Genomic DNA, 26,297 nt, shown 5'->3' with positions numbered 1-26,297 from the left:
CGTGAAGCGAAGTGAAGGCTATGTTTTAAACCCTAGGCGTGCGTTTGAAAGAGGTGCGCGGGACTTAAAATAAAAAAATTTTAGCTTTAGTGTCGGCTGTTTATAAATAGGCGACACTAATAACTGAGAATTAGTGTCGGCTGTTTATAAAAAGGTGACACTAATGTATTAGTGTCGGCTGTTTATAAATAGCCGACACTAATTGTTAAGTATTAGTGTCGGTTGTTTATAAATAGCCGACACTAATACATTAGTGTCGCCTTTTTATAAACAGCCGACACTAATTCTTAGTTATTAGTGTCGCCTACATATAAATAGCCGACACTAATATTATTAGTGTCGGTTTTTTGTAAACGACCGATACTAAAGTATTAGTGTCGGTTTTTTAAGGCGACACGAATTGTATGTTCTCCACTAGTGAGTTTTCTATCAACGGTAGAGATAAAACGACCGGTATTAGTTTTTTCAAAAGCTTAAGAGATTATTCAAGAATTACCCATATAATTATTTTTAAATGCGTTTACAATAAAGCATTTTCTTCTTCTTTTTTTAATAGATTACGGTTTTATTTTTTATTCAAAGATCATTAAAATTATCTATAATTGTTCAATATATGTCATCTACACGATAATTATTATTTTTTTCAAAATTCAAAGAGATATAGTGCAATGGGATTTTTATAGTGCAAAAAAAATTTCCAAACCACAAAAAATATCTATAATTGTTCAATATATGTCCTTAACACGATAATTTTTATTTTTATTTTTCAAAATTCAAAAAGATATAGGCAACGGGGTTTTTATAATGCAAAAAAAACCCAAGTCACAAGAATTTCTTACGACTTGGGGCTTAATTCCAAAACGCAGCAAAAAAAAAATTAAATGCAAGATTTTCCTTTTTTTTTCTTCTTGAAACTATTTCAGATTTGATGTGAAAATTGCTCATGCAGTGTCTGAAGAGACCAACCTACCTTTTGTGACAGCAGAGAACAAGTTTGAAGCATTGGTTAGTGTTTGTATAGGTTTTGTACTGGTAATATGAGTAAATTATATTGCTTATATATGCTAGTTTTTATTAGATTAACCCCCCCCCCCCCCCCCCCCCCCTCCCAATCCAATAGGCAGCCTATGATCGATGTATTTGTTGAAACAAGTGGCGCTTTAAAGACAGTTTCGACATCTCTTATGAACATTGCTAATGACATACGCTTTTTGGGAAGATATTACATTTTTACTGAGAAAGCATCTCATATACTTGCGCAAATTACGAAATGAATCTGTTTAAATATGAAAAATTATCAAACCTTACATATAGAACTGAGATTCTTTAAAAAATCGGTGTACTTGTTAGTTGTTACACCGAACTGATGACCTATAGTAAATGTTGTTCCTCAAAAGTTTATTAAATTTGAATGGTTAATTTCTTAATGAACTGTTTGGTTTATTTACCTTTTTTGTCCTTAAATTTTGTGGACGTTACTGACACAGCGGGTCCCGCTGTGGACTTGGAGAGTTTATCCTGCCAGGAAATGAACCCGAAAGCAGCATCATGCATGTATAGTACCCTTCTTTTAATTTTACTTGTTCTCAATTTTAATTTCGATAGTTAATGAGTTAGTTACAGAAAGTAGTTAGATGGAGGATAAAAATCTTTATTCTAAAATTTTTTAGAATGAGCTCTTGGAAAAATATTCCATGGGAACGAATAGGCCATAATTATACTAAGATCGCTACTATTTAAATGTATGCGTACTAATTAATAATTGTAACGCTATGAGAAGGGTTCAAATGCCTTCAATTTTTATAGCTCTATCGTTTCTCCATTTTAAAAACCTTAATATATAACTCAAAATTTAAAATTTAAAAGTCAAAATAAAACAATTAGATATGTTCTACATCATTTTATCTATGCATGTGTAAAAAATTACAATATTTCAATTTTGTGATGTTGACATCAAGAGCTTATAAAAATGTACTGATGTGGATAATTTATTTATAGACGTTCATTTTTTTAACTTATTGATTCACATAAAAACAAAATAAAAATGTAATATATTTTTATGAGCACGTAGTGAAAATTATCTAAATCACATCTTATTTTGATGTCTATGTTTTAAAATTTTAGTTATTAACATTTTAAAAATTAAGGCATGATGCAAGAACAAAAAATAGAGGCATTTGAACCCTCCTCTTATTATATCTAAGTAGATTGTTTTTTTTAAAAGATGATACGCATTAAATCAATTTTAAATAATAAGTTAGAGTAAGAATTTCAAATTACATTTTCCAGCGATTGACATCCCTTAAAATTTTCCGGTCATGGATAATTAATTCCTCTCAAGATCACTGGAATGTCCATCAATTTATTCTTAGTTTTGACGTGTACTCTTCCTTAATATTTCCGTTTAATTATATTGCTTTAATACATTATACAAGGGATCAGTTTGTTCCGACAACGGACCATTCGTTACATACTAACACGGATCTTTAAGGAGCTCCATGCATTTCAGGATTGGACCGAAATAGCCCGAATTATGATCGGACGGTCTTAATTAAAACTCAAACAGTGCATTACCTTAGAGAATCTGGACCCGCGAATGGATAACCTTTAATGGACACATGCAGCAAACAGCAAGAAGCATGTAGCTTCTTCAACTGGAGAACGGTTCATTCAATAATATCACTTGTGATTGTGAAACTTTTCTCTTAGCTCATGTGAATGTAATCACTATTGCCACCTCTCAATATTCAATTCCTTCACGCCAATTAGCATAAAGGCTACCACCACCAAATGTCCTCCAAAATAGACGTCCTTGCATCTATCTCTCTTTAAATCTACAGCCTTTTCCAGCTAAGTCCATGAAAGATACATCACTTTTCCTCTTTAAAAACTTGCTCTCATCTAAAATGAGAAAAGGCATCCAAAACTTCTGTCACGGTACCAATTCAACTACTACCCTAAATCAAAGAAACCTTGATCAAAATATGTCATGTATGGCAGATGCGTCTGGCATCGGATCAAGTCCCCTAACCCTAGAACAGATGATACTGCAGCTTGACCTAGAAGAAGAGGCTGCTAGAAGAGCAAAACTACTCGAGGAATACCAAGGCGTCAATGTGCATAGAAGGATGTCATGTGTTAACAACTCTGACATATTGAGATCGGCACGGGATGCATTAAACCAGTACCCGAGGTTTTCCTTAGATGGCAAGGATGCCATGTACCGGTCCTCGTTCAAGCCGGTTTGTTGCACTATGGTTTGTAGAGAGAGTAGCTATGAACATGACGGGTATAAAGTGGACATGGAAAAAACTCTTAAAATGCCAAAAATTTTGGCTGGTGAGAATGTAATATGGTGCAAGCCAGGTATTGTTGCAAAGCTAATGGGGCTAGAAGTCGTACCAGTACCGGTAAATGGAAAGAACGGTAAGAACAGGAGAAGTAATGTGAATCCTTCGATTACTAGGAAACACAATTTGAGGAGGTTGGCAAGGAAAGAATTGGAAAAGGAGCGGTTGCTTTTGGCCATGCATGGTATCAAGGAAAAGGTGATCAGAGACGGGTCGGGAACAAGTTCTAATGCAAATTTGGCTACAAATGCAGCTTACTGTGTAATGAAACCAGAAGATGTGATCGAATCGGTGATTACAGGAAAGGAGGATATGCGCTTCAGACGACGCCGTTAGGATTAAGGGAGAGATATTTCTTGCACATGGTTCATTATTTTTCATGAACAGATGCTTTTTTAAGTCTCTAACTAGCTAGCTAGGTTGTTTGCCCTGTCTAATGGTTGCTAACTTGATCTGCTAGCTTTGTATGCTAATTACTACAAAAGAAAGTTGTCGTTGTTATTTAGAATAATTTAATATCAAGCATTTTTATTTTATTAGTTATTATTGAAATTGCAAAGTTGCAATCATCCGTTTTCAAATTTGATAATTGATATCCTGTGATTTGTGGGCCTTTAAATAAGGCCTGGATTATAATGGGCAGGCAATTGTAAAAGATACAATCTAAATTTCTGACATATTATTTATCTGTAAACCCAGCCCAAATTTTAAGGCCGTCATACAAACAAGCCTGTACGCATTCTCTAATCTTATCCATTACGATTGAAATGAAAAGAACGGATTCGTATAATAAAAAATTAAAAAAACAGATGAATTTTGATTTTTAAATGGAATCAACCTAGTCCATTCATTTTAATTTAACGAAATAATAGTAATAAATACAGATTCCATACGCCGCTGATTCCAAAATAAGCACGCCTTTTTCAACTACACTGACACAGTGACACTACCAATTGCAAAATATACCCGAATTGACCGCCAATCCGAGATCACGGTATTAGGGTTTAGGAGTCAGATGGAAGGAGGGAATTGGTGTACGCCACGGCGCTCTTTTACCAAGGAGGCGGCACATGTTCGTGCCCAACTGCCCAATTGAGTCCGACTTTTTATCCGGAGGACCGGAGACTGCGTTTATTCATCATATGATCCTCTCCATTGATACATTATCCTCCCCATCTTATCTACCGTATGATAAAAAATAGAACGGTCAAGATTCACTGCACAATATGCATTATTGTAGAAGATATAGGATTTTGTGTGAGGATATTTCGGTTTCTCCGGCATAACAGCACAACCAACTACATGTGCGGCATGACCAAGTAACAACTAACAACTAGGCCTTCCTAAATCGTACCCTTTTTTTTTTTTTTTACTGGTTCCTACTTGTTTGCAAGTTTCATTTTGGGAGGCTATAAACAACATCCTATATCACAATTGAATTCGTATCCTGCATTAACTCAAAAAAGAATTTTTTTTTTTAGTAATGCATCTGGACCGTCCGATCAGCTATAAAATGCATACAAATTAAATATGCACTAATATTAAAGACCCTCTATGTTTTAGGCATTGTAAACAGCTGGTATGTATTAACTCAAAAGTTGCCATTTTGAATTAATGCAGATGATGCGGACTCATCACAAATATTTGCATGCATCTTTTTTTTTTTTCATCTTATTAGTGTTTGCATGCATCTTATTGGTAACATACATTGATATATTTGCATGCCCGGGGGGGGGTAAACTTGATACGAAATTATTTGAAGTCTATGTTAATCCGAACTTAGATGACCTAATTTTTTCCACCAAAGATTATTAAAAACTCGAAAAAATAATATAGAATCAGATGCAACATTTAGTTATGGCTAGGACTTGTTTGGACCGTATGATTTGGCAATTTATTTTTTTTTATTTTTTTTTGTGTTACCCTTTCGTCTACTAGGCCATGTGAGCCCATGTGCGCAGTAATCCAAATAACTTGTTTTTAAATAAATCTCTGCGTATGGAGCGGGCTTATACTTGATTTTTTTTTTTTTAAATAGAATTAGTTTTACAACTTTCCAGAGAACAAGCACCCTTTACTCGGTTTTTAGAAAAATAGCCTCCACCGATCCCTAGGATCGGTGGAGCAAGAAAATCCATAGCTACACTGATCCTAGGGATCAGTGGAGCTAATTTTCACCCATTTTTGCACCCAGGAAAGGAAAGCCACAGAAAATTTCATTTTTGCATCTAGGAAAGGAAAGTCACAGAAAATCTGAATTTTTTCTCTCTACAAGGATCCATAGGATAAGTGGAGGGGTCTTTTTTAAAAAAAACAACCCGACAGGGTCCTTTTTATTTTTTCCATTATATTTTTTCCTCTCTACACTGATCCACAGGATTGGTGTAGGGGTTTTTTTGGGGCTACACCGATCATGTGGATCGGTGGAGGGTTTTTGTGTGGCCTTTGGTGCATGTCAATGTGGCAGGTGGAAAAATTGCTCCAAATTTCAATTATTTTTCTCCACCGATCCTAGGGATTGGTGGAGGCTATTTTTCTAAAAAACGAGTAAAGGGTGCTTGTTCTGTTGAAAGTTTTAAAGCTAATTCTATTTAAAAAAAAAATCCTTATACTTCATAGAATAATCTTGTTTTTTGGATAGTAATTTTTTTTTTAAATTGAGCTTTGGCTGCAAACGAATTGAACTTACTTCAATTTGAGTTTAATTTAAATTAATTCCGAACTAAGTTTGATTTGAATTAATTTCGAATCGATTTTTTTACGAATTCAATTTCAAATCTTTTACGAACTCTTTTACGACAAAGAAGAGTGATCGTAGTCACCGAAAGCGAGAGGTGAAAGTCGTCTAAGATTTTAGAACTGAGAGCGAGAGTTACGACTTACGAGTTATGACTTATAGCTGGACGGCCTTATGTTTTAACTTTTAAGTCATCAGCGAACATAGTCATCAGCGGAAATCAATGGTTCATGTTACTTTGAATTTTGAACTATAATAGTTCGCGAACCTATTTCGAACGAACCAGGTACAGTTTGAATTTGATTTGAATTAATTTCAAACTATTTTGAATCAAATTTTTTACGAACTTTTTCGAATCAAACTCGAATCGAATCACGAAATACGAATTTTTTGTGCAGCCCTAATCCTAAGAATCATTTTTTTCTAGTCACAGTTGAAGAAAATTTATTTATCGTTGCAATGTCAGGCAACGTATTATGTATTTTATTGTGATAACCTTAAATTGAATGATTATCTAACATATAGTTTAAATGTAAATTTTAATATTATATAGGGGAGTTGATGCATATAAAACGAACTAGCATCGTACCCGTGCGTTGCAACGGAAACAGATTATTTCATTATAAAATATTAGAAAATGAAGAAGATCAAGCGTTTCATTATTTCATTATTTGCGTGACCTTTTTGAAAATCAACCATTCAAATACTGATGCACAAATCTCAAAGCAATAATAATACTGATACGATACGGATACGGCGATACGGCAATTTTCAAAAATGAAGGATACGATACAGCTATTAATATATATATATATTTTTATTATTTTATATATGATATTTATATAATTATAATTTAAATCAAATTTGTAGAGAAAAATAGTTAAATACTATATTTATCTACAAGATAACACATGTGAACTCTAGTGTAGTGGTAAGAATTTGGCACCAACAGAACCCAACTGGGTTCGAATCCCGCCTTCAGCAGAAAAAAGGGTGCGCGGTGCACAGGTTCGGTCCACAAGCACCGTGCGTGGTTCAGAGGCGCGGTCCACGGGTGCGACCCGTGGTCTACGGGCACTGGGATCATATGCGGCGCGACCGGTGTATGCTTAAGTGTTGAAGCGCATAATTTGGAAAATTCATCTATGTGCGATCTGGAAATTCAATGGCTGAGCATCCTTTCGAAAAAAAAAAACAGTAAATCAGGATCCTTACATGATCTAGACATTAAGCTTCTTAATAAGAATGAGAGATATCTTATTTGTTAAAAAGAATAAGATTCAATGTATATTTACAATTTTAAATTAATTGTTCTTAAGACATTACCAAATAAAACTCAAATTAAATAAAATTCGATTGTCTTAATCTCTACATCCAACAACATATATAAAAAATTGGCGGTTTAAATAAAATTTGCTTCTTTATTTAGTTGTAACAGTTGGGTCTGTATCGACTGTTTTTTTTTTTTTTTTTTTTTCTTTCTTTCTTTTGCAATAAATTAAAGCATCCCCTGATACTTCTTGTTTGATCCGTTGGTTTTAAAACAAAATGATTGACTTACATCGCTGTGGTATACAATTTTAATTTTTAAAGTTATATAATACTATTAAATATATATATCAGAAGACTTGGATTTATAATAAAAGTAAAATCTATGCTAAAATTATGCATTTTAAAGAAATCAATTAAAACAAAATCCTGCAAAACTATTTGAATAAGAAATCAATCATTTATACTGGTTTTTATTTGCTACGATATATAAAACTTCAACTAGATAGAGTCAGGGGTGTAAACGGAGCGTATTCGGAACCGATAATGCTGAAACTATATCCGTATTTGCATTTTAATGAACGAATATGAATACAGATACATATAATAAACGGATATCAAAATTCAAAATCAAATCCACCTTAAACGGATACACATAGGGATATGGCACGGGTAATCCACGAATACGGAGTGGATAATTGAGTTATATAAACTTTAAGATACAAATATAAATTAACAAAATTTAAATATGAAAATTCATGTATTTAATGATCAAAAGTTGACAGCTATGAAAACCAACTCAGTAGTTGTAAAAATAAAATTTTGAATTTTAGATATGTTATCTATTATTTAGGTAAGGCGTGTATAAAATTTAGCTTAATATGAGATTAGAAATTTAGACAGGACGTGAAAATTTATGACATGACTATCAAATAATGAGTTCCGAATATATCCGAATATCTGCTGTGTTTACGAATATGTATAAATATTTGTATCCGTATCTGCATATTTCCACCCTATTTAATAAATTATCTCATTTAAGATAGAATTATATATTAACAAAATTTAAATATGAAAAATCATCTATTTAATGATTAAAATTTGACAGCAATAAAAACCAATTCATTAGTAGTCAAAATAAAATTTTGAATTTTAGATATGTTCTTTATTATTCAGAATTTCAGATAAAACGTGTATAAAATTTAGCTTAATATGAAATGAGAAATTTAGATAGAGCGTGAAAATTGTAACAAATAATGAGTTCGAGCGGTGTGTCTTTTTTTTATTGAAAATGATATAATATATTAAATTACACGAATTGGACTTAACATATACTTGAAGTGGTCACATATAGATAGGTACTGATAATATAAATAAATTCTCCAAAATGCATATCAGATACGCCGAGATTTTTAAATATATCATAATAGAAAAAAAAAATCAAATAACAACGATTTTTTGAAAATTTTAAATATGCCCTGGCTGCATCCCGTAGATGCGACTTTTTTTTTTCTTTTTCCTTCTCCCAAACAGAAATGCGGTCGATGAAAGGTTTGATTATAATATTTTTTTTAAACATAAGATATAACGGCAGTTCAATTGATTATATGTTATTTTATGTTTTGATTGTTTTTCACCGAGGATCTTAGAAGTTTATTAGCTGATAGACCTAAATTAATTTTTATTACAAAGAAGTCCAATTAGATATATATTATTTCATTTTGTGGTTATTTTCACCGAACACCCTAGATCTTTATTCGCCGATAACCCTAAATTAATTTTTATTACAAAGAAGTCCAATTAGATATATATTATTTCATTTTGTGGTTATTTTTCACCGAAGATCCTAGAAGTTTATTCGTCGATAGCCTTAAATTAATTTTTATTACAAAGAAGTCCAATTAGATATATATTATTTCATTTTGTGATTTTTTTCACCGAACACCCTAGAAGTTTATTCGCCGATAGCCCTAAATTAATTTTTATTACAAAGAAGTTCAATTAGATATATATTATTTTATTTTGTGGTTATTTTTCACCGAAGACCCTAGACCTTTATTCGTCGATATTCCTAGAAGTTTAATTTAAGGCCATCGGCGATTAAACTATGATGTATATCGTTTTATATATTTTTTTTAATTTTTTTTTTTATGTGAATCAATAAATTGAAATATCAACGTCTAGAAATTATCAACATCATTACATTTTTACAAGCTCTTGATAACAAACAAATCAAAATTAAAATATTATAATATATATATAGATAAAATGATATACATCATATCTAACAAGTTTATATTGATTTTTATGTTTAAAATTTTAAGTTATTGAAATTTTAAAAATAAAGTTACGATGAAAGACAAAATATAACGTCATTTGAACCCTCATTTACCTTTTACCATTATGGTCAAGTCATATTTTTTTCTCCAATATGCATAGACTAGTTTATGAATATAGCGACGGATTTCACTTCTAGGATAAATTTAAATGCTCTCATATATAGTGGTTCATCATATATAATTTATTGCTTATAATTTAAAACCTAATTTTTAAGCTAAAATGTAAATCATTGATTTCGTTTTATTTATAAAGGAAGTATTAAATTTCAAAATAAAAATGTACTGCCCGTTTTTGTACAAGGGGCATGATAATTGTCCCCCCACTTTCATCCCTCTATTATCCTCCCAATTTTTTTTGTTCAATCTCGTCCACATTTCTCATGATTTATAATAAATTTTGCGAATCTAAAACCACGAACGTCCTCTACGCAATTTTATCTTTCAAATGAGATCCGTGATGACATACTTTCGAGCTCGTCAACACACAAGTATTTATACCTAATATTTTACACATATAACACTGCTGACATTTAAAAGTATTAATATCAAGTATTACAAGTATTTATACCTATGCACTGAAGTATTTATACCTATGTGGTCAATTATTTTTGTTAGAGAAATGTTGACGCAATGACGATTGGGAAAGGTTGATGCGGAGATGCGGGGTCCACGATTAGGGATAAATACTTACAAGTATATGTATAAATAATTGCACGATGAGGTATAAATACTTGTGTAACGATGAGCCCGAAAGTATATCATCATGGATCTCATTTGAAAGATAAAATTGAGTAGAATACGTTCGTGGTTTTAGATTCGCAAAATTTCACATAGATCGTGAGAAATGTGGACTACATTCGTAAAATTTCACATAAATGGAGGTTTAAAAGATGGGGGATGATGAAGGGATGGAAGTGGGAAGATTCATATAATTATTCTTTATACAATATCAACTATCAAGAAGTTTACCATTTAATAATTTAATTGCGGCTAATTTACACTGTCAATTATTTTACATTTTTCATCCGGTACGAAATTTTAACATTATTGTACTTTTTAGAAAAAATCATCTTGTACTATGTCAGCTATACTCATTTACTGTTTGAAAAAAAATATATATTATGACTGACATAAAAACGTGACTTAAGAAAAATTGAACACGGGATTAGAGCGTCTGGTCTCTTTAGATCCAAAATTCACCGACAAAAACCGAGCCGTTATAAAAAAATAATGGAATGAACCATGTTTTTAATACAACTTAAAAAAATAGAAGGAAAGCCAACCTTTATTTTATATTTAAGACGGTATTATTTGTATATATGTCAGCTGGTAGGTTTGAAGTTCGGTTAGAACTTCTTTTTAAATATTTAAATTTGAAAAAGTTTGATCACCATATATATCCAAAAAAAAAAAGAAATTTTTATTAATACCATATTAGAAGAAAAAAACCACTTTTTTTCAAAATTTGAAAAATATCAGGACCGCAAAGTCAATGGACACCCCCATAGACTGGGGGCGCCATGTGTCGCCGCAGCACCAGTATGGGGACCGCCCATTGGCCCTGCTTAGAACACTGAGACCATCGGTCAAGCGTTCGACTAAGGTGCATAGGCATTGCGCTAAGCCACAAATCCAGTCATGCCTACTTAGGATGCCGAGGCATAGTATTATTTAAAATACCTACTTGTGATTTGTATTTCAAAATTCTTGATTAACTAATTTCTAAGTTACTGCAGGGTGAGGAGCGGACGATGTGCCATATTACAACACCTCGGCAAAGTTTGACACAGATGGAGAGGGACTGTATTCTCTCGGTTATAGTCCGATTCAGACGGTACCTCCTACCTATCAACCGAGCTCTGTTCAAACATAGCTCATCCCGGAGTTTCATGGATCCTCCACACCACAGACATCATATCCACCTGTGGTGTACCCTTCGCTCGATGACCCGATAGCGAGACAAGCGTTTTTATTCGCGCAGGGTGAGTCTGGACAGACTACAGTTTTCGGTCCTGGAGTCCATGCATTTGAGATTGAGGAGATTCATGACGACTCAAACGAGTTAGACCACACGCCACTCTCCAGGCGAAGTAGGGGGATCAAGAAAAAGAAGATGAGGAAGGTATTTAGTCCAACCCGTAGGTTTTTATTTGTACTTTGTTAGGTGTTTTGTCAGATACTGTGACTTATTTATTTTGTTGCTTTGTCATTTATGTCATTTGTTGTTTTATTGTTTCTTTATTTTGTTCATTATATCATTATTTCTTTGTATACAAACAACATCTCTATTTCAATTGGATGATTTTGCAAAGTTTTTTTTTTTTCCCTTCTTGTACCTTTTAAAAATTGTAGTCTCTTCTGGCAGTTGGTAATATTGCTGTATTTGCATTCACTTTATATATCATGGATATCATTTATTTAAATATAGATGATCCTTGTAGAATTATAACTGTAATATTATATTGGGTCCAAAAATATTTAAAAAAATATCATAGAGACTTGAAAGATAAGGAGTCTAAATTGATTATTTTAAGTTAGGTCAGCTTAAGCTATTTTTGTTTTATAAAAGCTTAAAGTTAAAAAAAGGTTAAGTTTAGCAGGAGAAAAAATATCAATTTTTTTATTTTTACTACCGGCGTACTCCACAACAAAAATATGTTGAACCATGCATCTAAATATGTTGATTAAAAATTAAACTCATGCCATCTTAAATCAGTTTAATTATTTTGAATTTGATTAAATTTCTTATTCCTCTATTAAGTCGCAATAAAAAAGAGATTCAATTATTCAAACACGTCCAGTTGAATTAAGCATATATGCCACCGCATATATTTACGATGAAATTACTAAAATAATTACCAATTTATTATAAGCCGGGGAAAGCATCTTCATTTATTTCTCCGGTTTGTTCGTGAAGAAAACTAATTAGAGACATGCAAACCACGACTTAATTCAATATCTAATTTTTTACATGACAACGTTTAATTAGTGAAGATAAATATCAGTTAATTTTTGACTCAAGTCATAGGAGACTGAGTCAGAATCGTTTTTGTAAATGGTGCCAATACATGTGGACAATAAATTACTCCTTTGTGCCTAACTTGGCCACTTTATTAATTATATCTATGCAGAGATAGAGGCGGTTTGATGATGGAAATCAAATTAAATCTGATCTGATATTCCATCCTAATCGTTTAATTTGTAACGACCATAGTGACAAATGAATAGTTCGGGTTCAGTTTGGCGAGGTCAAAAATTCGTGATTCGGGTATAATTCAGATATAATTTGAAAATAATTTGGTACAAGTGTATAACCAGGAAGCAAAAAAAACCCACTCAAATTTAAATTGTTATACAAAATTTATGTAATTTCTAGCCACAAAAGATCCTAATATCTACTCAAATGGTCACTGACATGAATAGAGAGATCACGTGGCCTAGCAGGCTTTTGTTCAAATTCGCGTTTCAGGGTTTTGTTCGAAGAGGAGGGATCAAGTTACAACACTTTGAAAGTTACAACAAAGTTACAACATCTATTTTTTTCATTTTCAAAGTCCAAATCGTCGATCCAAACCGTTAGATATTCAATCTATATTAAAATGTGCTTGGAGACCAAATTTTATATTTTTTGAAATTTTTTTGCTATTTATTAAGATGGGTACAAAATCGCTGTTTTTTAATGGTGCAGAATTTTAATAAAAACAGCGATTTTGTACCCATCTTAATAAATAGCAAAAAAATTTCAAAAAATATAAAATTTGGTCTCCAAGCACATTTTAATATAGATTAAATATCTAACGGTTTGGATCGACGATTTGGACTTTGAAAATGAAAAACATAGATGTTGTAACTTTGTTGTAACTTTCAAGTGTTGTAACTTGATCCCTCCTCTTGTTCGAATTCGCGTTTCAGGCATGCTTTTTCAGACGAATTTTTATGGAAAAATGCTAATAATTCGTAAAATTCGCGTTTTATTCGGTCAACATTTAATACGCTATTCTGTTCGGTTCGGTGATATCAAAAAAACGAATTATTCGTGAATTAAACGCGAATAAAATGCGGACCTTGTCACTATGGTAACGACTAACAGTACCCTCCATTCAGTCCCCTATTTGTTCCTCACACTAAAAGACAAAAAAAAGTATAACGGGAGATCACTAATTGACGCGCACGTGGTAATTATCGCCAATGAGCAGAGTTAACACGATTTTATTCATCGTCAAAACGTATAGTATTCATACCTACGATTTTATAGTATTTATATTTATTATCTATAATATTCGTCATATGTAAACACAAATTGGAAAGACCATTAATCTTAGGGACCAATAACGACTAGGGGGACCGCTAACGAGGTCTGACAGCCTGTATTAGGGACCGCAACCGTCTGAAAGTAACATTTGCCAAGATTGAGGACCACTACAGCAAATCTATACAATGAAGTATTCATATCTAATTAATGAAGTATTCATAACTAACAAATGAAGTATTCATATCTAACTAATGAAGTATTCATATCTAACTAATAAAGTATTCACATCTAACACTAACACTAACAAATATCCACATCTGACACTAACAATATTCATACTGAAGATTACGAAGTATTCATACATATACGAAATAATTTATACAATTCAAAATCAGACACCTCTTCATTTCACTTAAAAAGTCTTTTTTTTTATAATAAGTATGTTGTGTTCATATCTAACAAATGAAGTATTCATATTTAACTAATGAAGCATTTATAACTAATTAATATAAATATGAAGTATTCATATCTAACAACATGAAGTATGCATATCTAACTAATGAAGTATTCATATCTAACAACATGAAGTATGCATATCTAACTAATGAAGTATGCATATCTAACTAATGAAGTATTCATACGTTGCACTCTGACAACCTTCGCTGGGCTAGCATGGACCCCCTCTGATGGTGCACCACGCTCTCACCGCCGGATCTCATCTGAGACGAGGTAAGATTGTGCCGGATCGCACTGGATCTCCTCGCCGAGTCTTGACGGTGCACCACGCTCTTCTCGCTGGATCCCGACAGTGCACCACGCTCTCCTCGCTGGATCTCAACGGTGCACCACGCTCTCCTGTGGTCGGTGATCGCAACTGGATGAGTGAAGGAGCGGTGATGTGTGAGGGAACAAGATTAGAGAAGATAGCATGAGGTGGGGTGAGAGAGGCGTTATTTTTTTTGACATGGATAAAGATGATTAGTTAGTTAGGGGAGAGACTGTTAGAAAACATAAGTTAGGGAGATAATATCTTTACTCTAAGATTTGTGAATACTTGTAATTGATATCAAAAAAATTAAAAGAAAAAAAAAGTTACATAAATTTTGATGTAAATAAAAAAAAAACTCTTAACTAGATATCGCATCGCATTTGATCTGACGTCCATTGAACTGTATCTGATTCCATATATGCATTAGGTTAGAGTATGATTTATATATTACCACTATCATGTCACTAACGAATTAATTAACACAAATAAGCATAAATTTCAAAATTCAAATAACAAAACATGAATTTACTGTAGGAATCGAAGTATTGAACATTAATTGTAAAATATTTGTTCTTATACATATATAAAGATATATGTTTAAATAAATTATATAAATTAAAAAAATTACTTGGGATTTAATTATAAGAACGAAAATTTTGCTAAAGCAACAAATTAAATATTAATAACTCGTGACATTGTTATTTTTTTTTAATGAATATACATTAAAAAAGTTTGTGTTAAATTTATCTAGATAAGTGTTTATATTATATAGATAGAATCCGACTACTTTAACATTAGTAATATATGTCGTTAATTTTAAATTTATCGGATAGATTTTAAATAATGAAATTAGTTGAAACTGATCTCATAAAAGGTATACACTCAGGAAAAAAAATTGTAAAATAGATCCACATTTAATAATGGTAAAATATTTAGTCATGCACATAATAATTATACAACTACACGTGTTCAAAGATCACACACACATAACACATGATGTCATTAATTAATTAGCTATGAATTATTATTTCTTTTTGTGTGTGTTAAAACTTGTGTAAGATTTTATTTAACCAGAAAATTAGAGAGCAGTGCGAAAACTGAAAAGTCTCAAGTCTACGCGCCATTCTTAATTCTTTACTTGTTTGAAAAATGAGAGAAACTTAATGCGTCAGAAAAATAAAATCTAATTTCATTAAACAATACAGATTTAAATCACGTTAATTTTTTTTCTCTCTCTTCACTAAAAATTATTTCCGTAGTATATTACATTCCAAACTTTGTTCGCTCCAACCAAAAAAATACAACGAAATGTATCCATTTCTATCCAAAAGTTTTCCCTCTCATCTACAAATAAGATTAGAAAAGTGGATTCTTGTTTTTGTCAGCGCACGTTAAAAAATAGTGTACGGAATTTGCAACTGGCAAATTAAGTAAAGTACGTACTTGTTATTATCTAATCAAACTTTGATTTGACGTTGTCAGAATATTATCATATGAATTTAATTTTTATTTTAAGTTTAAAAACTTAGAATATTGCAAAATATGAATAATTCAAGACCAAGTTCAATAATAGTATAATATTATATTGAGGGTTTAAATACCATTATTTTTTGTCTCCATCATATTTCTACTTTTTAACCTTTCTAATAAGAAAATTTATAAAATTTATATGTCAAAGTAAAACAGTTGGATGTTTTAATTTAATTTTTATTTTAAGAGTAAATCTTAGATTGCAAAATATGAATAATTTGAAAGGTTAATTAAGGTTAATATTGTAATAATTCAAGACCAAGTTCAATATCTGTATAATCTTTTATATATAAGGAGAGTTTAAATACCTCTATTTTTTGTCTCTGTTATGCTTCTATTTTTTAATATTATTTAATTATAATAAAATATTTATAACTTATATGTTAAAATAAAACTGTTAAATGTGATATATATTATTACTCTACATGGTGATTTTGTTTTTATATAAAATTATAAGTTGGAAAATTAAAATCCATAGATTACCCACATCGGTGTATTTTTATAAGCTCTTGATAACAATCAAATAGAAGTTCCATTGTCATAATTTTTACATATATATATATATATAGAGAGAGAAAATAATATAGATAACATATGACAATTTTATTTTGATACTTAATTTTTAACTTAAGTTATAAAAAAAAAAAACATAATAAAGACACGATACTTTTGCATATATATTAGGATCAAATGTTTATACAACAATGTGTAGTTAAAATTATTTATATAGGCATGTCTGCCACATGGGCCACAAAAAAAAATGAAAGTGTAACATATGATCCACATTTTTGGGGACCTTGAACTGAGATTCGGTAACTTTTAAACGAAAATTTAGCAACTTAGTTTTATCCGCCCCAAAGTATATATGTAGGATCCGCTATATACAACAACAGAGTATACACTTTTCGCGAGGGAAAAAAACGTATTTATGACGGTACTCTCTCGTGAAAAGTACCGTCGCGAAAAGAAAAAACTGAACAATGACGGTATTCGGTCGCAAAAAGTCATTTTTTTTATCCTTGCAAAAAGTGTCTCATTCTTATTGTATGCAATTATAAGCTTTTTTACAGAGTTCACAGTCAAACAAGATCATCTTGAATTTAAATCAATTCAGATTCTGGTCAATTCAAAATTGTGGCCAAGTTAATTAATTCGGTTCTGATTGCTTTGTTTATGTGTGAAAAAAAGATCATGTGCTGGTGATCACTAAATGACTCAAATTGGCACAGATTTGATATATAAGTTGTTTAAGTGATATAAATCTACACCAATTATTCTAATTTATAATTGGACAATATTGTCAAAGTCATTATAGAATTTATTTTAGCTACTGAATCTGATGCAATAGATCTTCAACCAGCACCTACGCTCTATTTCCAACTAATTAGAAAAATAAAAGGTGCTATATATACTTCTATTAATTGTTGTTGAAAGTTGAAACTTGAAAGTACAATAACAAAAATGTTCTTTCATAGATGAATCACCATCCGTTCATTGGTCCCCAATTTATTTACAAAAAGACAAATTTCTCGAGAACCATAAAATAGTGATAACTGAAGTCAAATCATAACTCATGCGAGTGCGCAGGAGATTGATTTTGAAGTTTGAACGAATAAAAGTATATGCATGTTAACGGTGAGGATAGATGCAAATATGCAATGCAATAAATAAATAATCTCATGCGCGCGGAGACTACGTAGTTGTAAAGCTATGATCACGCTAAATGAGATTATGCTCTTTTTTAGATTAACAACCGCCACAGCTAAAAAGGGTCTGATACGCGACCCACTTTATATTCATTATTATGCTACTTTTGTTTGAAAATTGAAAATGAATAGGTTGAAATGGTGCCCACGAGCCTTACAAAATATATATAATGTACGCATGAATGTGTGTTAGATACAGCACAGCTGTGCTTAGTTAGGATAGCTTAATGGATCTTGGATCCAATAGTTAGTTAGTTACAGCTGCTGTTATACAGAGACCAGCTACTGTTATACTTAGACCATTTGTCTATATATAGACCTGAGGTTGTAAATGACAGAGGTTAATGAAAATCACAATTAATTACAAGTACTCTTCTTCTCTCCCTGTAATATCAATTCTTATATGGTATCAGAGTCAGGTTTTTCTTCTTCTCTTCCTACTGTCTCTTGATTTCTTGATAATGTGTCCACGAGCCACCAAATACATTTATATAGAGATTATGATGAATGGTTCAAATCTGCTATTACATTTTAAAAATAAAATATAATTTCATAGTACGAACCGCTATTACATTTTGAAGTTAATAATCATATATTTCTACTTTGGCCCACGATCATTTTAGAAAGTAAATTAAATTTGTAGTTTTACAATATATATCATAACATAGTGGTTCAAAAATTTAGATTCATATCTAAATTTTCTTCCTAATTAATTTATTGATTAAAGAAAATTTCACCATTTTCATTGCAGAAAGCTCACTTTAATTAATTGACTTTTGATTATTTCCAGTCAGATCACCACATTATCAAGCAAAAATTGAGGTACAAATTGAGGGTACACTAAGCTTTCCAAATGATATGTTACTTCTCCATGATTTCTCTGCACATAACAAAAGCCATGTAACAGACCAAAAAGACGAGTGTCTCATAAGCCTGAATCAAATATTCTAGGAGATCATATGCTTTAATCCACCTAATTAATTAAAGCTATTACGTGTACAATTAACGCTTTTCAGAAAAGGTTCCATACTCTAACAGTCTGTCTTAATTTGATTTATACACAAGGGATAAGGTTCCTTCTCTGAATTATATATAATACTTAGCAAATATGCTCTTCTCTGTGACTCTGTATAGAAAATTAAGGTAACTAATCATATTCAAGTGCATCATTTGTCATTTCCCCCCTTCAATTTTGATTTGAGTGCGATAATTTAATATTTTCCCCTATTTGGAAAAAAAAAAAAGTATACCAAATTGCAAAGTGGCACTTTTTACAAATTGGCAACGGAAAAATATTAAACAAACTATATTTCAGCCATTAACTCATCAATTAATATTAATAGAACTTTTCTCGGACTTAAAAACCAACAATATATATTAGAAAAAATATAGTTCTTTAAAATTGAAGGACTAACAATAAAAGGCAACATAAAAAATGCATAGAAATTTCGACAGAATTAATAAGATGCAATTAATAACAGAGACCATAGAAGCGTCAAACGCGATACTTTTAAAATTTTAATAATCCAAAAAACATAAATTGTGTAATATTACAAAACCGACATAGAAATATATAATAGTACACAACTGAGGAGAAGTGTTGAATAGTTAGATAATGAATGGATGATAAAAATAAGAACTAACACTGAAGCATCACCTATGACTATGTATAGCTGCTCGCCTAGGCCATAATGTCAACTGTAATCAGTAAAAACATAAAAGTAGTAATCACACTAGACCTATAAGATAGACCGACAAATTTGCACTAATTAATTTTTACAGTAATTGCAAATTGACAAAAAATACTTCGAAAAGAAGTAGTTGTGCAAGTCAAAACTTCATTAAATTGTTAGCAAAGCGAGGCACGGTAAATGAAGAGAAATAATGATAAGAAGAAAGTTCATGAAGAAAGAACTAGAAAGAAAATAGTTTTCTCAGTTACCAATGAACTGATCCCTCTAGTTTCGGTTGGTTGTTATTTGTTAGAGTATCATCATCTCAACTTCCAATTGGGTCCCACTTGAAATTTTTAAAGGACCCCACGTTGTTCCCTTTTCCTCTATAAATTAACCTCTTCATCCTCTCTGGTACCGCACCAGACAACTTCCCTTCCACTTCACTTCCCCTTCTCTCTTTGCTGTGCATCTCTTTTGAACATTTATAGTTTTGTTCACACCAGGCTCTTATTGAAGCCTAATGGAGTTCATTTCTGTCTCTCTCTTTGTTCTCTTCACCATCTCTCAATCTGCTCATGGGTACGGTAATAACTGGAACACTGGTCGTGCTACCTTCTATGGAGGCGGCGATGCTGCTGGCACAATGGGTAAGTAGCAAGAACCTCAGCTTCAGGTTTTGGTACGACACTGAGCAAATTAGTTTAGCAGAGTTAACAGTACCAGTATTTGTTTATGTAACTACCTTAAAAATACATATCAATTAGCACACTATGTACAGTGAACTACTACTATTGCGTACAATTTATTCACTCCTTGAGGACTTAATCGAAGCTACCATATGAAAATCTCTTACAGCATGTCTCGACAACTTTGCGTGTACCAGTCACCGTTGTTCAAACTCAAGTTACTAAATTCGTAATCACATTTTATAACAGGAGGGGCATGTGGATATGGTGACCTAAACAACGAAGGGTACGGCACCAACTCGGCAGCACTAAGCACAGTCCTGTTCAACAATGGACAGAGCTGTGGGGCATGCTTTCAAATAAGGTGTGCGAACGACCTGCAGTACTGCTTGTCGGGTTCAATCGTGGTTACCGCAACTAATTTTTGTCCCCCGAATTATGCCCTGTCAAACGACAATGGTGGTTGGTGCAATCCTCCAAATGCGCATTTTGATTTGTCACAACCAGTGTTTCAAAAGATTGCACAGTACAGGGCTGGCGTTGTGCCTGTTCAATATAGGAGGTACAGATTAGAAATTTTCCCTTACAATTTTCCTGAAATAATGTGTTTAATTACTAATTATTTTGGTTTTGTTTTTACGTGCGCGCAGAGTGTCGTGTAGGAAACAGGGAGGCATCAGGTTTGCAATTAACGGCCATACCTACTTCAACTTGGTTCTAATAACAAATGTAGCCGGAGCCGGTGATCTATCAGAAACACAAATTAAAGGATCAGGAACGGGGTGGCAAGCAATGAGTCGCAATTGGGGCGCCAACTGGCAGAGTAATAGCTGCCTTGACGGCCAATCTCTTTCTTTCAAACTCACCGCAAGTGACGGTCGTTCCATTACTTCAATGGACATTGCACCAGCTCATTGGTGCTTTGGTCAGACCTACACTGGAGGACAGTTTTAAGCCTCTTCTGGGGTTTCCAAATAACTAAGGGTTATTTTGCATATGTTCTTTGAAAACTTGATCAGTTTTTAAAGGGCATGAGTGCAAATGACCTGGTCTAACTGTGGTTGGTTGTGTCATGGGGACTTGTCTTTTTGGAAAGGCCCGGATTGACCATTTTACGTTTGTTTTTTTAAATTTAAATTTAACCATCTCTTCCAAGCCTTGAATTATAAAAAGGCAGAGAAGAGATGTTTCTAGGACTTGGTAGGAAATTAAAGTGCCTCTCTTTGTAAGATTGAAGAGAGAGCATATGAGAGGGTTTGGTTAGGCTGAGGTGAGCAAAAGGATTGTTCACCCGCTTTAATTGTATGTGTCAATTTCATGTAATTCTCTACATTATTGGACTCCTTAATTTTTCAATTAGTCACCAAAAAGGAATATGCTCTTATATTTTCAATGTGCTATGTGAGATGTTTAAAGACTTCTGTGTTAAGACATGACCCCAAATTAAGATATTTGGTAAAAAGTGCATATGAGATGGATACTCGGAAAGCAGATTATTCTAACTTTGGCAGTAAATTTATGCTCTCATGCATGATTTCATGTCAAAAGTTCAAATACTGATGTTTAAATTTTTTTGTTAGAATATTATTAGGCTATCATGTTTCTCTCAATATATTTTTATATTCTAGCAAAAATTTCTCCCAATTGTTCATGGTGTGGGCCGACGGAGCAGTTGTTCAAGTTTTAAATGAAGTAAAAATCAGCGAACCCCAATACCAAAGACAGAGAACCAAATTTATTGAATTTAGGTAATTTGGCCTATAACTTACATATCACAACTCGCATGTTCAATTATAAACTCAAGGATGCAGAGATTGAGCATAAAAGAAATGAAGCATTGTTATTTATTTCTGATATTACTTCCAAAAGTGACATGTACAAAAGCAGGTAAGCAAGACCAGTTAATTTGCTATAAATAAAAAAAGAAGTTGAATTAGTATTGATTGCCAATTAGAATGGAGAAGAAACTATGTTTAGAAACACCTAGGAAAGTACATAGCAGCAATCATAACACCGTCTAGTATCAACATTAACAGGAAGTCTGGAATGTGTCTACGCTTGATTCCACTGTATTGATATAAGAGTTAATTTCTTATGTACCCTTCAAAAGTTTTTTAATTTTTTATTCACTCCTCTGCTCTTTATTATATTCAATATGCCCTTAATTTTTTTCTTCTCTTTCTTATTTGTCCATTACACAATAATTTTGGACTTAAACATAATTAAATCTCTTGTTATAATTTGATCAATCTCCTTGTTTCCCCACGCTCTCCCTTTTTTCCCTCTCCGTCCCTTGTTTTTCTCCCCTTGCATTCTCCCGTTCTTGCTTTCTCCTGTCGTCATGTTTTCCCACTCTCTCTTCTCCTCCTGCGACCCTGTAAACTTGTTTTCCGGCGTCTTTATTGCTCTCTACAGAAAATCAATCACCAAATTGAGATTTTCTTTTCTTGTGAGTGGATTCGGGACTAGAATGAAAAACAGGCATGGACAAGGCTTGGCCTGTGAAAAATGTTCCTTTCCCTTCTATATCTATTTAATGAAGCTTTCCCACTTGACTTGACGGTAAGCTTTTTTCCCCTCAAAAGTATAGAAAATCAATACCAATTACTATCTACCAGTACTGTTATACTGGTATTACTACCTTACTGATATGAAAATCCGCTAGCAATGTTTCAAAAAAATACTACCTTACTGATATTAAACACATCTTATTTCTTGTAATTTGGGAACTGCTACCAATGTTTCAAAAAAATACTACCTTACTGATATGAAAATCTGCTATTCTAATGACACTGCTGGTACTGTACGCGATTAGATTTTCTAAAAATGTAACGTTTTATGCGAACCCTGATATTTTACAGAACAACAGCGAATCCAAATCAAGAAAATAAGCACAGCGTGAGATGTGTTAAATTTGCACAAACATGACCAGCACTTCTTCAAAGAAAAAATGAGTTACAACGAACTTTAAATACAAAGCCTTTTAAGTAATTTCAACAGCACTTTCTCTAAGAACAAACTCTCAACAAACCTGTACCAGTATGGTTATTGGTACAATGGATCCAGCTAAAATTTACATTACAGCTTGTACAGAAAAAGTCCTATAGCATTATATTGTTAGCTGGTACTCTTATTAAGGAATTTTTGCTAATTTACATTATCCTGCTGCTGTTCTGCTGATAAAAGCACACAAAATTTTATAAATAAGAGCAAGGGTATTATGGGAAAATATAGATCTTAATAACATTTTAATAAGAGTAATGAACTCTATGGGTAAATAAAGGATATATTAAATAGAATAAAGAGTGTAGGGGTAAATAGAAAACTGAAAAGGTCTTTGAGGGTAGGGGTGTTCATCGGTTCGGTTCGGTTGAAACCGAACCGAACTTGGCAAACCAAAGTTATAATTCGGTTTTAAAAATAGAACCAAACCGAACCGAATTAGCATTGCAACCGAACCGAAGTTTTATTTCGGTTTGTTCGGTTCAAACCGAAATATATTAATTTTTTTATTTAAAACAATTGATTTATAATAAACCGAAGTATATTAAGAAATAAACCGGAGTATTAAGAAATAAACTAAGATATTTAGAAATAAACCAAGTATTTAAAGCAATTGATTAAGAAATAAACCGGAGTATTAAAAAATAAACCGGGGTGGTTCCGATCAAATTCATATTATATGAAAGTTCGGTCGGTTCGGTTATTTCGGTTTTGAAATTTTTCAAACCGAACCGAACCGAAGTTATAATTCGGTTTTGAAAAGCCAACCGAACCGATCCAATAAACCGAAATAACCGAACCGTTTAAACCGAACTAATTCGGTTCGGTCCAAAACCGATTAAACCGAACCGTTTGAACACCCCTATTTGAGGGTACACAGAAAGTTAACCCAATATAATTATGACCAATTCATGTCTCAATCGACTGAAATCTAAGAAAAACAAATTATTACTCTTCTCAACGTGATCCATAAATAATAAGCTTTAACTTCAGACCCAAAAAAAAAAAAACTCTTAAAGGATGTTTACAGACTCAGAAATTGATAATAAAATCAGAACCGGAACATTAAAACCACAAAACTAATACACATATCATCGAACAAAAAGCAAAACATAGTGTACCAAAGAGGCATCCTAAATTGTACAATGGTCCTTCAAACAAACATAGTAAATGCTAAAAGATAGAACTTCTGCAAACATTTTAAATTTAAACCATGCTAAAAACCACCCCAAAATGGTTAACAAGCATAAGGCCATATATCAGGCACCAATGTCCAAAAGAGATGTTCTACATTGTCCAAAGGACCCTCTAAACAACCCAAGGAAAAAAATAAAAAAAGATGAAACTACTGAAAAATTAACCTCAACAGCGTCAGCTAATACAATCTCTTAACACAATAAATATCATAGCAAATAATTTTGACAGAAAGGTACAAAAAGCTTTTCAGTGTGCCCTTGAGCCAGAAAAGAGGTACCAAGAAATGAAATTCAACTTCTAATGTAACAAAGAGCAATGTTCAGAATTTCGGTAGTATATGAACTATAAAGCAAGAAAATATCAATCAAACAAAAAGCAGACCTTTGCAAGTAACCCCAGATATTTCCTACATTTTACAAATGACACCTAGCAGTTATCATTTTCAATTATGCTCCAGTTAAGTTTGCAAACTTTGCGCTATGAAACCAGCACATATATGAAAGCTTGGGGCACCATTTCTTCTCGATTATTCTCATTAGTTACCTTTTAACTATATATGGATCAACCAAATATTCAGTTCAAATTTGAGCAACATCAGCACTGTTTCAATAGATACAACAACTGAACTATAACCATTGGTTACAAAAATCATCACTTTTCTCCAATTCACATCAAAAGGTCACCTTGATAGAAATTAAAAATTTCATTAAAGCAGCATCTAATCAGCCATTGATTATGCCGCCGGCCCGCCATACAACAGAGAACCAATTATTATACCATTGAATACAAAAGAGAGTATAAGAATTAACTACAACCACAGTAACTAAGCAAAGATCAGAGAAAGAAATAGCATCACCACTCCTACAAAACAGTTTAAGCTGAGGAAGTCGATGAAGAAACGAGCTTTTGAAGCATGTTAGGATCCAGACGGGTCTTGCAATGGAGACGAACTTCGTACTGAGCTCCTAAAATGCGCTGCCGCTTCAACCAGAAAAACTTCTTTTCGAGATCTCGCGGATCCGTTTTCATGACAATATACTGCTTCTTGACAATCATTTGAAATTGCTCTCTCGATTTCTTGTCGATGTGAGGCGATCGCAAGACGGTGTACAGTACTCTCGAGTCAGGTAAATTAACCCTGCTGGTTCCCGGCGCGAGCCCCATAAACGGGTACTTCTCGCGAAACGGGTTGCCGAAAGATCGAATTATGATGCCTATTTTGGTGCTCATTATTTCAATAAATCACCTGCCAAGAAAATTATCGCACTGTGATTAGAGAAAAAAAAATACTGAAATTGACACATTAAAATGAAAATGAAATAAAATTGACGAAAAAGTTCGTACCAGAGAAGCGTTAATTCTCGGAAGAATGTGCAATTCCAGCGAAACAAAAGAGAAAACAACTAAGAATCAATGGAGAGGTGTTGAGATTTGAGAAATCGGGTCCAGAGGAGAGACGACTGCGCTAGAGGGTTTAGGGTTTCGACTATCGAATATGGATTGATATTCGATAGAAAAGCAGACATCAGGAATATGGACCAAGTCCTCACGTTAATTAGGCCCAATCAATAGACAATTTGGGCCTCCATTTAAAACGAGGTTACATGTCCAGCTTAATGACACTCTGCTTTTCAATTCTTTCCATCCGCAATGTTCAATAATTAAGTGTCATTATAAGTTTCCGTTTAAAATTTGAAAATTGTAGAAATCTGTGAAAAGCAAGTGTATATTATTAGTATATATGTATACATACATTGAAATCGAGTCATGCACTACATAGGTA

General features: G+C 32.7%; 2 protein-coding genes and 1 long non-coding RNA gene across 3 annotated transcripts; 2 read left to right on the top strand and 1 right to left on the bottom strand.

Annotated features, from left to right (window-relative positions):
* Positions 1 to 2,857: 2,857 nt before the first annotated feature.
* LOC144547589 (uncharacterized) lies at positions 2,858 to 3,866 on the top strand. The gene has a single exon (XM_078296264.1). It carries the CDS (start codon positions 2,859 to 2,861, stop codon positions 3,684 to 3,686), a length of 828 nt encoding a protein of 275 aa, XP_078152390.1. The 5' UTR covers position 2,858; the 3' UTR covers positions 3,687 to 3,866.
* A 15,857-nt stretch (positions 3,867 to 19,723) lies between these two features.
* LOC144547658 (expansin-A10-like) lies at positions 19,724 to 21,742 on the top strand. Its single transcript, XM_078296354.1, has 3 exons — positions 19,724 to 20,275; positions 20,564 to 20,876; positions 20,965 to 21,742. The coding sequence occupies exons 1-3, from the start codon at positions 20,149 to 20,151 to the stop codon at positions 21,266 to 21,268; spliced, it is 744 nt and encodes a 247-aa protein (XP_078152480.1). The 5' UTR covers positions 19,724 to 20,148; the 3' UTR covers positions 21,269 to 21,742.
* Positions 21,743 to 25,097: 3,355 nt separating this feature from the next.
* LOC144547365 (uncharacterized) lies at positions 25,098 to 26,000 on the bottom strand. The gene is made up of 2 exons (XR_013509077.1): positions 25,859 to 26,000; positions 25,098 to 25,760 (listed from the first exon to the last, which is right to left on the bottom strand). It is a non-coding gene; the product is annotated as an uncharacterized LOC144547365 (long non-coding RNA).
* Between the last annotated feature and the right edge of the window lie 297 nt (positions 26,001 to 26,297).

This window comes from Carex rostrata, chromosome 31, assembly GCF_964058835.1.
Source record: "Carex rostrata chromosome 31, lpCarRost1.2, whole genome shotgun sequence".
In the NCBI taxonomy this organism is placed as follows: domain Eukaryota; kingdom Viridiplantae; phylum Streptophyta; class Magnoliopsida; order Poales; family Cyperaceae; genus Carex; species Carex rostrata.
The sequence above is the reverse complement of the archived record's forward strand: the minus strand, read 5'-3'. Positions and strand labels throughout refer to the sequence as shown.

Bases quoted from the DNA above. Each gene is read 5' to 3' on its own strand.
- LOC144547589 (XM_078296264.1), top strand. From the start codon at position 2,859: ATGAAAGATACATCACTTTTCCTCTTTAAAAACTTGCTCTCATCTAAA.
- LOC144547658 (XM_078296354.1), top strand. From the start codon at position 20,149: ATGGAGTTCATTTCTGTCTCTCTCTTTGTTCTCTTCACCATCTCTCAA. The intron at 20,276-20,563 runs GTAAGTAGCAAG...ATTTTATAACAG, and splicing joins CGATGCTGCTGGCACAATGG to GAGGGGCATGTGGATATGGT. The intron at 20,877-20,964 runs GTACAGATTAGA...ACGTGCGCGCAG, and splicing joins GTGCCTGTTCAATATAGGAG to AGTGTCGTGTAGGAAACAGG.